Raw genomic sequence first — 12,150 nt, forward strand, 5'->3', positions numbered from 1 at the left:
GCCGGGGAAGGCTTGGCGCACTACATATCCCAGCAGGCCCACGAGATATCGCGCGCGCGTGTCCCCAGCGCGCACCGCGCTCTGCCTGCTGGGACTTGCAGTCCCGGTGACCGTGAGGGGGTGGCGGCGCAGGGGCGGCGCCGCCCGAGGCGGGCGGAGGAGCCATGGCCGGGGCGGGAGGGCGCTGTCTGCTCTCCGTCTCCGCCCTCGGGGAGGGGGAGCGCGGTGCCGGGGCGAGCAGCGGGTGATGGGGAAGAGGCGAGCGCAGTGCTGAGGTCCTCTGGGGCCGGATGAGCCGAGGCTTGGCGCCGCGGCGGTGGCGGGGCTGGAGGAGGGGGCGAAGGAGGCTGTAGGGGCGGCCCCCGCTCCGGCTGCCCTGAGGGGAAGGAGCCCCCGACCATGGAAATCGAGAACATCGTGGCCAACACGGTGCTGCTGAAAGCCCGGGAGGGTGAGAGCCGCGGGGCGAGGCGAAGAAGGAGAAGCGGGAGTTCGAGGCGGGGCGGGCTGAGGACGTATGCTGGGGGAGGAAAAGGGTCTGAGGTGAGGGGTAAAGGGGCCCGCGAGGAGGGGCAGAGGAAGTGATGGAGGAGAAGAGGCTGGGAGGGAGGAGAGGCTGCCGGGCAGGGGCTCGGGGCGGGGCGGGGACCCCCGAGGTGGCGGCAGGAGCCCTCCCGGGGCGGGCAGCGAGTCCCGGGCTGTGCCCTGAGGCACCTGCCCTGCTCCTCCCGCGGGAGCTGCTTGGAGTTACTGGCTTGTGGCTTTGCTTCTGAAAAACACCCCTTCCTCCTTCCCACTGGATCCTAATAGTGCTTTTACCGGATGTTTTAAAGAGGTCGTTAATATGTAAGTTCTCGGTTTGTTTATAAATGTAAATGCATATGGATATAAACGATAAAGTGACATAAATCTTCTGTGGAAAAACCTTGCACTCCATCTTGCTGAAATTCTTTCAGGAATGAAATTCCTGCGTGTGAAAAACGTAGCTGTTGAATGTGACCTGTACTTTGCAATCGAATATTTTGTATTATACTAATACAAAAGTGTTCTAATTTCCATTAGATTAACACTTACAGTTTGACTCCCCAGAACACCTTGAGCTGACGATTCCTCTCCCCAACTAACAAACGTTTTGGGTAGATAATTAGTTTTAGTATAGCACGTGGTTACTGTTTTAAAAAACATCTTGAACTAAGATTGTCCTACTGCTTTTTCATGTATATATCTGTCCATTAAATGGCTACTTTAATGTCTCCCCGGATTACCAGTGTACGTTGTGCAGAGTATATTTTTCAACTTTGAAATGTGCATATTCTTTTTGGATTGGATCCTGCTTGTCTTAATTGTGTTGAGAAGTCCCATTAGTTAAGCTGGAGCTGTTTAAAGTGAGTAAGAGCAGAATCTGCCTCTGTATGTTTTGCAAGTTCCTCCAACTCTAAATGGGTTTGGCACTTATGCCATATGTGTATCCAGTTAAATTTGCCTTAAGCAGCAAGAGAGGAAAATCAGCTTTTTGACTTTGAAGTGGGGTTTAAAAAACAGAGCAGTGATCACAATTTTGGGCCATTTTCCAACCTTAGCTGAAGAGACCACCTCAAACTAGAAGACATGTTTTGGCTGGTTTCACTGACGGTAACATGTCTGTGGTGGTGCTGTCTGAATTTGGAATTTGCATTGAAGTGATCTGAGAAATGAAGGGAAAGTGGAATCTGGCTCAAAACTTTACTGTGCCCAAACCCTCGCCACAAAGAGCGGAGTGGTAATCTGCAGAGGCTTTCAAGTGGATGCTTCATGTCAGGCTGCCTCTTTAGTTAAGGTTTCACTGTGTTTAAAATAAATTATAGTGGTAGAACTGACCAAACAAGATATTTTAATGAACTAAATAAAAGTCTGAGTGCAGCTGATGTGAAGATCAGTTCTACCTGATGTGAAACTTGAAAAAGTAATGATAATAATCTGTTACTCTCTTTGTGCCTTCAATTGGACTGGGCTCTGTTGTGTAAGCATGCACCAAAAAAAAGTGAATTCTGGCTTTGAAACTCTAGAACTCCATTGATCAATAGGTAGAAGGTCTTTTACCTTTTCAAGTTTCAATCCCTGTGCATGGGATACTTTTTATGTCACATTTTTCAAAACCCTCCTTGAAATGAAAGTATTTTCTGTCTGATGCATGCTCTGGCTGGTCTGGGACTGTCTGGTTTACTCCATCTATCAAGACTATTTCATAAAAATCCATGTTCCAGCTCTGTTCTGAAGTGCCTGAATTACTTTCCTTCCCATGTTTCTATTATCACACTCTATAGTGTATGGTGAGGTGGGTTAGTGTGGGAAAGTGCATAATTACTTCTTGTGGAAGAAAGTAAAATCCAAAGCTAATTTACAATAGGAGCTTCACTTATTTTCATGTATAGGCTTTAGCCATGTCAGTAATCCTTCTCCTCAGTGTAGGTGAGAGAAGGTGTTCACCTGGATAAACATATCAGTTGTACAAGCAAATAAATTAACATGTAAATTACTGTGTTCTTATTCTTTGTTTGCAGTGCATGTCAAAAGAAATCAGTGAGGCTTTATTATGGCATGGGTCAGTCTAACTTGAGACTCTTTTCTGATGAAGATGAGAGTAGTAAAAGGTTGTACCCTTGAATATATTTTACGAAGTCTTTTAACCCCAGAGATATGTAATTTTCATTTTGTAATTATAGAAACAATAAAAGATGTATACCTGTTCACTTCTGGTGAAAGAGTATGACAGGTGCCTAATGGGAATTTAGAAATTCCCAATAAATAATGTCAAATCTTACTTGAGCACATAAACCAGATTTTTACCCATAATTTTCCTCTAATTTTAGGTTACTAATACTTCTGGATGTGAATGTTGATAGGATGTGAATATCATTTGGGTTTTACATTTATAGGTGTGCAGAAGCAGCACACCTCAAACATCAAGTTTCATGTCTACCATTTAAATCTGATTTGATACATAGTAAATTTGATCAAAGTTACTAGAGAGCAAGGAACTCAGATAAAATGAATCTCTCCTTGTTGCTTTCTTCTCCTATACAATAAAAAATGAAGTGCTATTTCTTTCTGTTTCTAGACTATCTACCTGCTCATTCAGTCTTATTCTTGGTTTATTTCATTAGAGGTGTGAATCTTCTAATTCAATTTGTGTGAGGATAGCATCTGTTTATAGGAGTTTACTAATTCCATTTTTCAGGTCATACAAAACCCCAGCTTCCCCCCAGCCTCAAAGCTTTGTCTCTAAGAGGATGTTCATAGCTTTAATAAAACACCATTTTAATAGAAGCCTATCTATTTTAATTAAAGACTTGTAATGTCTCTGTAGCAACTGCAGCATTTCTTTATGATAAGAAGGGAAGCCATCAGGATTCCTTACCCTCTTTTAAACCCTCTTGGTAAATAATAAAATGCCAGTTCTTTGCACATGTGGGTGTTAGTGATAACATAATGCTTCTTGAATGTACCTACAACTAGAAGATGTTATGATGGCACAAAGTACCCTGTGGTACTCCATGGATGAAAGATTTAGGAGTCAGGAGTTGTACTGGGAGTTCTTCCTTCCTTGTCCAATTTTTCAGTTGACCTGCTTGTGCCAAAAGCTGGCCTGTCCATGGAGGGATTTGCCTTCAGATGAAAACTGCAGTGCAAGGTGCTTTGGGATTCCCTGTCCCAGTTGCCTGGGGCAGGGGTGGGGCGGGGTGCCTGAGGGTTAAGTGGCCCTCTGTGTCAGTCTTGCTCTTTCCTCTTGTGATACACTACTTTCTGAGAGAAACCTGTATGTGGGAAAGGAAAAGGGGAAGACTTCCTCTTAAGGTGAACCCAATGGTGGAGCAAGCACAGGTGACTCAATAGAAAAACAAGAGATTATGAAGCAAACTCAGAGTTGATGTTATGAGCGCTGAAGTGCAGGGACTGAGGTACAAAACCACGTAAGTGTTAAGTGATAGTGATGTATGAACTGAGATGACAAGCTTTCACACCACATAGTCTATGTTCTCCTTACGCAGATATATGTGAAAGAGTAGTGTACAACATCATGTTTTCTAGTTGTGTACAAGAACAGAGAAATTAACACATTCATTTTTTCCCAGCAGAAAAATATTAGAAATTAGTTTTACTTGAAGGACATTGAAGAATTTGTCCCATAAGTGGAGAGAAATAATAAATATAAACAATGTTATTCTTAAAAACAAGAGTTCAACCTCCAGTTTTTATTTTATGTTCACTTTTCTCTTTATATTCATATCTTCTGTTTTTATTTCAGTCACTTTCAGTAAATCCTTTGAATATATGTAAGCCCCAAATTCATTTCAGCATCCCACACATAGTCTGTGATGTTGGGAGGGAAATAAATTAGTCCCTGTATGTTTTAAACTGCTTAGGAGTCTTTTTTCATTGCCTAAAGTAATAGTCTCAAAAAAATACACCCAAAGGGTAGATGCATTATTCCTTTGAAGTCAGTGGCAGTTTACTCCAGGTGAGAATCTACGCCAAGAGTACTTTTTAAACATACCTGGTCCATTTGCATCCACTTTAAAATTCATTTATATTGCTATGGCAGGAGCAGTTTGGGAATGAGAATTGGATCTGTTGTTAGACATAGAATATCCTCTGATATTATAATTGATTTTGGCTGAATTAAGGTCATGCCTCAAATAAATTCCCCCCCAGCTCTTGGTTTTATGGTTGTAGCCTGTGGTTGCAGAATGGGTGAGGTAGTTTCCAGCTGGATCCATGAACCAATCTAGGGTATGTGGGGTTTTTGAGGTGGTTTTTTTCCTTATGTTGCTGGGTGTTTTGGGTTTGGGGTTTTCTTCCCAAAATTGGTGTTCAGATGAATCAGTAAGCTCCTGCAGATTTGATAATTGCTAAGGGCAGTCCAAGGATGGATTTAGAAGGAAGGAACCTTTCAGTAGCAGAATGTGATCACAGTTTGGCTTAAGTGACTCCTGTAAGATACTTGTTTCAGAATAATTATCTTAATGATGTATTCATCACAGAAAATAAGCAGTCCACTCAAATAGTGAGTTTTATCTGTCTGGGCTTGAAAGCAATTGAAATAATTCTGGAAGCAAAATAAATCCTACTTTTGCTTGCAGTATGAGGTAATACTTCAGTATAGTGTTGATGATACAAGGAAGGTCTCCTATTTCGTGTGTGTAGCGAGGAAGATAATTCTATGGAGATTGCTCAGATCAGTTTGGCTATTGAACTGAGCTGAATTCTTTAATTATTTCAGGGGTAGGACAAGTGGTAAAGCAAGGCACACTGATACCCAGAAAGTCCACCAGCAACAAATACAAATTTTAACATGAGAGTGCTCAGATTTTTTGTAGTTGCTTTCAATTCTTGTCAGTTCTTCCCTCATTTGCCTCCTATGATCTATTGCACTCTTATTGCATTGTGCTTTAAATTGCTGTAAACTCATTGTGGCAGGAAACATGTCTTCCTGTGTTTGTACAGAATTATGCACAATGCCTGCCTTTTTGTCCTTTATTTAATGAACTGTAAGGAGAATGCATGTGGACAAGTTTAAATCTTAAATAACTTCATTTACTAAATAAACACAGCACGAGAGGTCTAGTAATTGATACACACTTTGCTTATTTCAAATGTTGCAATTACAATCGAGGTTTCACAATCAGCTTAAAGGAATTTTATATCTGTAATATCTTTTGCACTCTTAGTGTACTATCATGCTAAAAAATTACTTTTTTGTTGACTGTAAAATTGCAGCGTTCTGGGTGTTTTTTGGGTTTTTTTCCCCCTTGTAAACCCTGTTCATTGGCTGGTTATAGACATCCCGAAATGTATATAGAGACGTTACAATGTTTGCGAGAACAGATTAAAAATGTTAAGCTCAGTTACATTTACTTGAGTCGATAGAAGCTTTCCATTGCACACCTCATTGGTGAGGCGCAGAGGCTGCGCTGAGGGCGTGCTCTGGCATTCCTACGTGCGCACATGATCGCTGGAGCTGGATAGAGAGCCCATGTGAAGAACCAGTTGTTCGAGTGGTGTTAGCTGTGGGAACAATAAATGATTGTGCACGTAAACAAACGGCACAAATGTTCACGGGGAGAGCTGGGCTTTTAACTGCCTGCTGTGTTACTGCCTTGACAGTCAGATGAGCAAGAGTATTACCTTGCTGGAGTTCAACTCCATGTACTTGAATCCATGAATGTGAGGACTATTATCTTATAAATGCTGTAATGATTTGTAATCTATAGATATATTTTGTTTATTTATTGTACTTGTTTGCATTCAGAAGTACCTTGGCCTTTGTAATGCTGATGAGTTAGTTGCTAACCTTCTGCTGAACCTGAATTTTCAGCCAGGTGATTCTCATAAGTTTACTGAGAACCAGCCAGATTGTATTATCATATGTTTGGGGGGAAAACAAAAACAAAAATCCCCAAACAAACAAACAAAAAAACCCACAAAAAAAAACCCCTTTTGCCATAGAAAAGTGTTGCCACATTGTTTAATGTAGTTGTTAAGCTGTTCCAGGCTTGAGTTGATACAAGCTTGTATTTTGTCAAAATACAGCATGATACAAGTTGTATTTTGTCAAAAAATGCATCTGACCTGCAGAATAGAGAAAGTTGTTGTGAACCCCCACATCAGTGCCTTATGAGCTTTCTCTAGGACTGGAAGCATGACAGCTTTCCTCAAGTGATGGTTACGTGTGAGCTTGTCTTCTAGTTTGAACTTGGTGCTATTACAGTGTTATGGTTTGATCTGAGGAGCTGAGGTATTAAGGTGAATCTTGCCCAATAAGGACATAAAAGGAAAATTTGTTACTCAATTGGGCAGTGTTTATAAATGCCTGTATAGCATAAGGTCACAATTAAACAGGAATGTTTTGTTTTTTTTTTTTTTTTTTTGGTTTGTTTTTGGGTTGTTTTTTTTTTTTTTTTTTAGTGAAAGGTTTTAATCTTTATTGTGAGTAGCTTGAAGAAAAATGTGTCTGGAATTAGGAGAAGATTTGAATTCACGTGAGTTTTAAATCTATTAGGAAACTTGCCTGCAACTGCCTTTGCTGTGGGAAAGACATATTTTAAGGCAGTGTATGTACCCAGCTCATGTTCATGTGTCTCTGTGTAGTTGATGTAGAGCTCCTGCATCAATTGTTTTGCATTTTTCCTCGAACCAATTGATTTGATTTATACACTAAAGGCGTGCTGTAGGTTGTAATTTTGTTGCAGTCTTAGGCATTCAGAGTTTATCTGGGTGTGGTCTAGTGTGAATTTCTCAGCTGGTATCTGACAATCTGGTTTATGGAATCAGTTTTGCAAGAATGAAGTTGTAGCAATCGTGCACCCCAGTGCTACAGAGCTGTGTGCTGCTCAGCCTCCCAGTGCTTCTCAGCCTCAGATACATGGTGCCTGCCCTGCACAGGCACGAGAGTTGGGGGGCAGAGGTCCCCAAAAAACTCTATGCCATAATCTGTGTCAGTGTAGTAGCCAGTAAAGAAGGATTCTGCATGACAGAATCCAAATTGATTGTCTCAAAGAAAACTGATTTAATGATGTTTGGTGAACATTGTGCTCAGTGGAATGAGTCAGTCTGCAGATCAGGTCTGCAAGGAAAATCTCTATGGTTGTGAGAAGTGCATCTGAGCACTTAAAACATATTCTTATTTCTTGACATAGGTTGTGGCCACAGCAGTTTCATTTTTTTGCAGCTAGTTGTGGTTTTACTGATGAATAAGCCAACTGCATTGCCTTACATACATTTTCCAAGTATTTCCCTGAAGGTTAAAAAAAATGGAAATAAAACATCTAAACATTTTGCCCATACCATATTCTAGTGTAGTGATCTAACTGAATTTAGTGTATATCTTTTTAGGAAGCGAAAATGGGGAAAGAGTTAAATGTTGAAATTGTAACTCTAAGAAGTAATCTGGGGAGAAGGAGAAGGTAAGGTTCTTGTGTACCTGAAAATGCAATTGGAGTTTCTCCTCGCTGTAATGTTTTATTGCTGCATCTACTCTTCTCTTTGTACAAGATGAGTTCACTTCAAGCTGGCCATTGTTCTTAGCCATGATTTCTTCTGAAAGAGGCAAAAGCAGTAATTCATCTGAGCCACAGAGGTCAACCAGAAAGCACCTTAACCTAATGGCTTTCTGGCTCTTCTGTTGGAAGTGAGCTCTTGGTCTTTCTGGAAGAATTTTATCTGAAGTGTTTTAGAATGAGATTCAGAATAGAAGCTCTGAAATCAATATTAAGACACTTTCAAACCACAAGTGTTATAATTTGATTTGATACTTCTTTTAAACTGCCTCAGAAATGGAAAAGGATTTTGCAATTAGGGAATAACGTGACAAACAAATTGGCCTCCTGCCATAACTTTTACCAGAAATGGCTCTTTACGTTACTGGGACTTACAGACTTTTACAGTTACATTTGCTGTAAATACAAGAACATTCAGTTCAGAGAAAAGTGAAAGCACATTGATTTAGTTGATACTGCTAAGCACTTGATTCTTGTGTATCATTAATAAATTATATGTAGGCTTTATTGACTTCTGTAGGATGGTGAATTCAGCTGCATTCTAGCATGTGTTCTCTTTTTGCAAAATGAAGTTCATAATGGTCACATCATAAGTAACTGGCCAAATATTTGGGCAAAATACAGCCCTTTTTATGTTGGACTTGAAGTAAAATGCACTAGCCATCCTCTCTCCTTTTTTTTTTGCAGTTGGGATGGGTTGGTTTTTTTTCTTTGACAGTGCTTCAGAATAGGGTATTCTTGATATATATCACAGTTCATTGTACATTTTCCATACAGCATTGTGATATAAATTTGGGTTTGGTTTATCATTCTTGATCAGTCCTGATTGTATGGTGTCATGCACAATTGAGTCTTTCTGGGCAGTTTCTAACAGAAGTTTAGCTTCTGTGGATCTTGCAGCTTAGTATTACATGGCTAAACCTGATACTTCTATCCACTGTTTTTCATGGCCACATAATCTATACCTAGGCCTTGTTGTTCCTTGATTGTCTTTGTGTTCAGTTCTGTTAGAAGGGCTTTATGTTTTGTGTGATTTGATTTTCTTCAAGCATATATTCAAGTTCTTTTTAAAATCAAAAATACTTTGTTAAAATAGTCACAGTTTGTTTTAATGGTGCTGGTAATTACAGCCTCATTATTAGCTCTGGTACTGCTTGAAATACGGGGTGGGAAGTCGATTTTAAATTTTGTGTTCTAAAGATTTATGGAAGGCAAATGACCTGCAAAGTGATTATTAGAAAATGGATTGCAGAAGAAGTTTGTGTTTGTTTAGAGAGTAGGTGTCAGTTCAAAGAATATCCACAAGACAATGTTTATAGGTGTTTTATTCCTTATTTTTTTTACCTTTCTAGGGATACTAGAGTTGAGAATGTCTTGTTGCAGCAGTACAGTAAGATGTCAATATTTCTGTTAGCAAGGATCATGTAAATTTGGTATGAACCAAGGTACACTAAACTGGGACTGGTGTAACTGCATTGGTGGAATGGTTCAAGAAGCTGTATGTTTGAATAAAGAGGGGCTTTAAAAAAATAGATGTTTTGTTATTCTGAAGATGTTCGTTCCTTTCACCCAACGATTAAATTCTGAAAGAGTTTGGTACCCTTTGCTGCTTAGTTTCTATTCGGGTTACATTGGGTAACTCCCTTCCTTTGTCTCCCATTGTGGTTAGCAGTACGTACTGTTTTGATACAGTGAGAAAGCTTCTGTGCAGATTTGCTGCTGCTCTGTCATGTGGAAATGCATCTGGTGATATACCTTAGTAAAGTCTTTTAAAATCTTTTGCAGCACTAAATTACTCTTCAAACACAGAAATGTTTTGGATCTGAAACCTTGTGTATGTTCTATCTAGCTCTGCTTTTTTGATAAGTATGCATGTCTTCTGTAAATTAAATTTGCCAAGGTAATGTGCTGAAAGACCAATGTAACATAGAAAATGTAGCACAGATATGTTTTTTTAGAAACTGAGAAAAACATTGTGGTAGTTTTTAAAAATCAATACTAATTCAACACCAGTGCTGTGAAATCTGAAGCACTGAAAACATCTAATTTTTACAACAGCTAAATTCTCCTGGTATCCTTGTATGGTCTAGAGTAAATAGTGTGTATTTGAGCTATGCCTTTTATTTATTAATATAAGAATAGTAGTATTCTTACTACTATTACTGCCCTTAAAGAGAGAATATATATGTACAACTTTATTATTGAAAAATGTGTTTAAGAAGTTTGTTCTTAGTATTTTGTTACTCAACTTTATTTTCTTCCATTTGTTACCATGGTTGAGAGATAATTCTCAAAAGTTTTTTGTTCCATCTTTGATGTTCCAGTTTTGTTTGTGATTTTCAAGATACCTAGTTATTTGTCTTTTCTCTGCAGAGATATACTACATACACAGCCAAAATGTGAAAGATTTGTCTTGGAAAAGACTTTACATGAAACTTGAAAAAAATGCATTAAATTTCTTCTGTATCACATTTGTTATGGTTTGGATATCCTTCTAGATGGATTTCATTCTAGACATGAGAAGTAGTCTGACACATCTGCGTAGAACTGACCTAATTTTATGCTATTAATGTTATGTTCAACTTTACTCTGACACAGTATTGTGTTTTACGTTATTCATATTTTCGTCTAGGCAAACGGAGTGGGCGTAGTAAAAAATGGAAAGAGATGCTGAAGTTGCCCCCTGTCAGCCATTGTGAGGGAATTCGGTGCTCCATTGGTGAGTGTCCCGTGGGATAAAACCTCTCCTTTGAGAGAGAAGGATAAGAGTGTGGTGCTGTTAATGGAAAGGATTCTGTCTTGCTTCTAAATGCTAAACAGCAAAAAACAAGCTATTGAACTTGTTATATGATGGAAAACTTACAAGAAAATAAAATTCGTGAGAAGATAAAAAGTGTATCACAGATCCTTGTTTGTTAAAGGAAACTGTTCTTAAAGATAGATATATAAAACCTTGAATTAGAAAAAGGAATCACATTATAAATTGATGGTAATATATTTTACTCTTTTCCTTATTGCCTTGTAACATTTTTTTGAATATTTTCTGTTATTATCTTGTATTCCCTCTTTCCAAACAATCATCTTTGCTTTGGTATTGCTGTTTCACAGTATGATTGCTTTTTGCACCCTAACCTAAATTAACGTCCAGCATATAATTCAGTGTGTTTTTAGTAAATGGTATAGTCAGTAGAACATAGATGTGACTGAAGAATGTTTCACTATTTTTTGGAATCATTGCATATTTATGGTATCTTTGATAACTATGGTAATGTAAATGTAATCTTCACATTTGAGTGATGCTTTTCTGACCTCAAATGGGAGTAATTACCAGCCTACTAAAAAAAATAAAAATAAAAAAAAATTATGTGTTTTGTTTGGTTTTTTTTTTTTCAGAAAGAGACTATAACCAGCTTTGTGACAAGCAGCCAATAGGAAGACTTCTTTTCAGACAGTTCTGTGATTCCAGACCAGATTTGAAAAGATGCATTGAATTTCTGGATGCAGTGGTAAGTAATGAGAAATGGATGATGGTTATAAGTAGGCAGTGTCTTATATATTCTTGTATATTGCACTTTTGTGCTGGTTTTGCTGAGATAGAGTTAATTTTCTTCATTGTAGCTCATTTAGTGCTATATTTTCGATTTTAGGCCAAGATAACGTTGGTAACAAGGATGTTTTAGTTCTTGCTGAACAGTGATTACACAGTGTCAAAGCCTTTGTGTTCCTCATGCTGCCCTAAAAGTGAGGAGGCTGATGGTGCAAGAAGTTGAGAGTGGACACTGCCAGGACAGCTGAGCCCAAAGAATATCCCATACCATATGGTGCTGTGCTCAGCAATAAAAGCTGGGGGAAAGAAAGAGGAAAGGGGGAAGTTACAACTTGCCAGCTAATTGTTATACTGGAGAATGAAGCCCTGCTTTCCTGGGAATGGCCAAATATCTCCCTACCAATGGGAAGAAATGAGTGAATTTCCTACTTTGCTTTGCTTGTACCTGCAGCTCTGCTTTATCAAACTGCTTTCATTTCAAGCTGCAAGATTTCTCACTTGTGACCCTCTGGTTGTTAGTGGGGGGAAGTGAATGAGCACCTGTGTGGTGTTTAGCTGCCTGCTTGT

General features: G+C 39.1%; 1 protein-coding gene across 3 annotated transcripts in view; it reads left to right on the forward strand.

Annotated features, from left to right (window-relative positions):
- The first annotated feature begins 183 nt into the window (after nucleotides 1–183).
- GRK4 (G protein-coupled receptor kinase 4) overlaps nucleotides 184–12,150 on the forward strand; it is a 38,453-nt gene continuing 26,486 nt past the window's right edge. Inside the window, exons 1-3 of one of the 3 annotated variants that reach the window (XM_021550669.2) lie at nucleotides 184–451; nucleotides 10,669–10,755; nucleotides 11,430–11,542. In XM_021550669.2, the coding sequence (XP_021406344.1) occupies nucleotides 400–451; nucleotides 10,669–10,755; nucleotides 11,430–11,542 (252 nt within the window). In that variant the 5' untranslated portion in view covers nucleotides 184–399. Of the gene's footprint in view, nucleotides 452–7,830; nucleotides 7,944–10,668; nucleotides 10,756–11,429; nucleotides 11,543–12,150 lie in introns of those variants that run through there. The other 2 variants (XM_021550668.3, XM_021550670.3) reach the window with 2 other exon arrangements.

The sequence above is a fragment of the Lonchura striata genome, chromosome 4, assembly GCF_046129695.1.
Source record: "Lonchura striata isolate bLonStr1 chromosome 4, bLonStr1.mat, whole genome shotgun sequence".
NCBI classification, from domain to species: domain Eukaryota; kingdom Metazoa; phylum Chordata; class Aves; order Passeriformes; family Estrildidae; genus Lonchura; species Lonchura striata.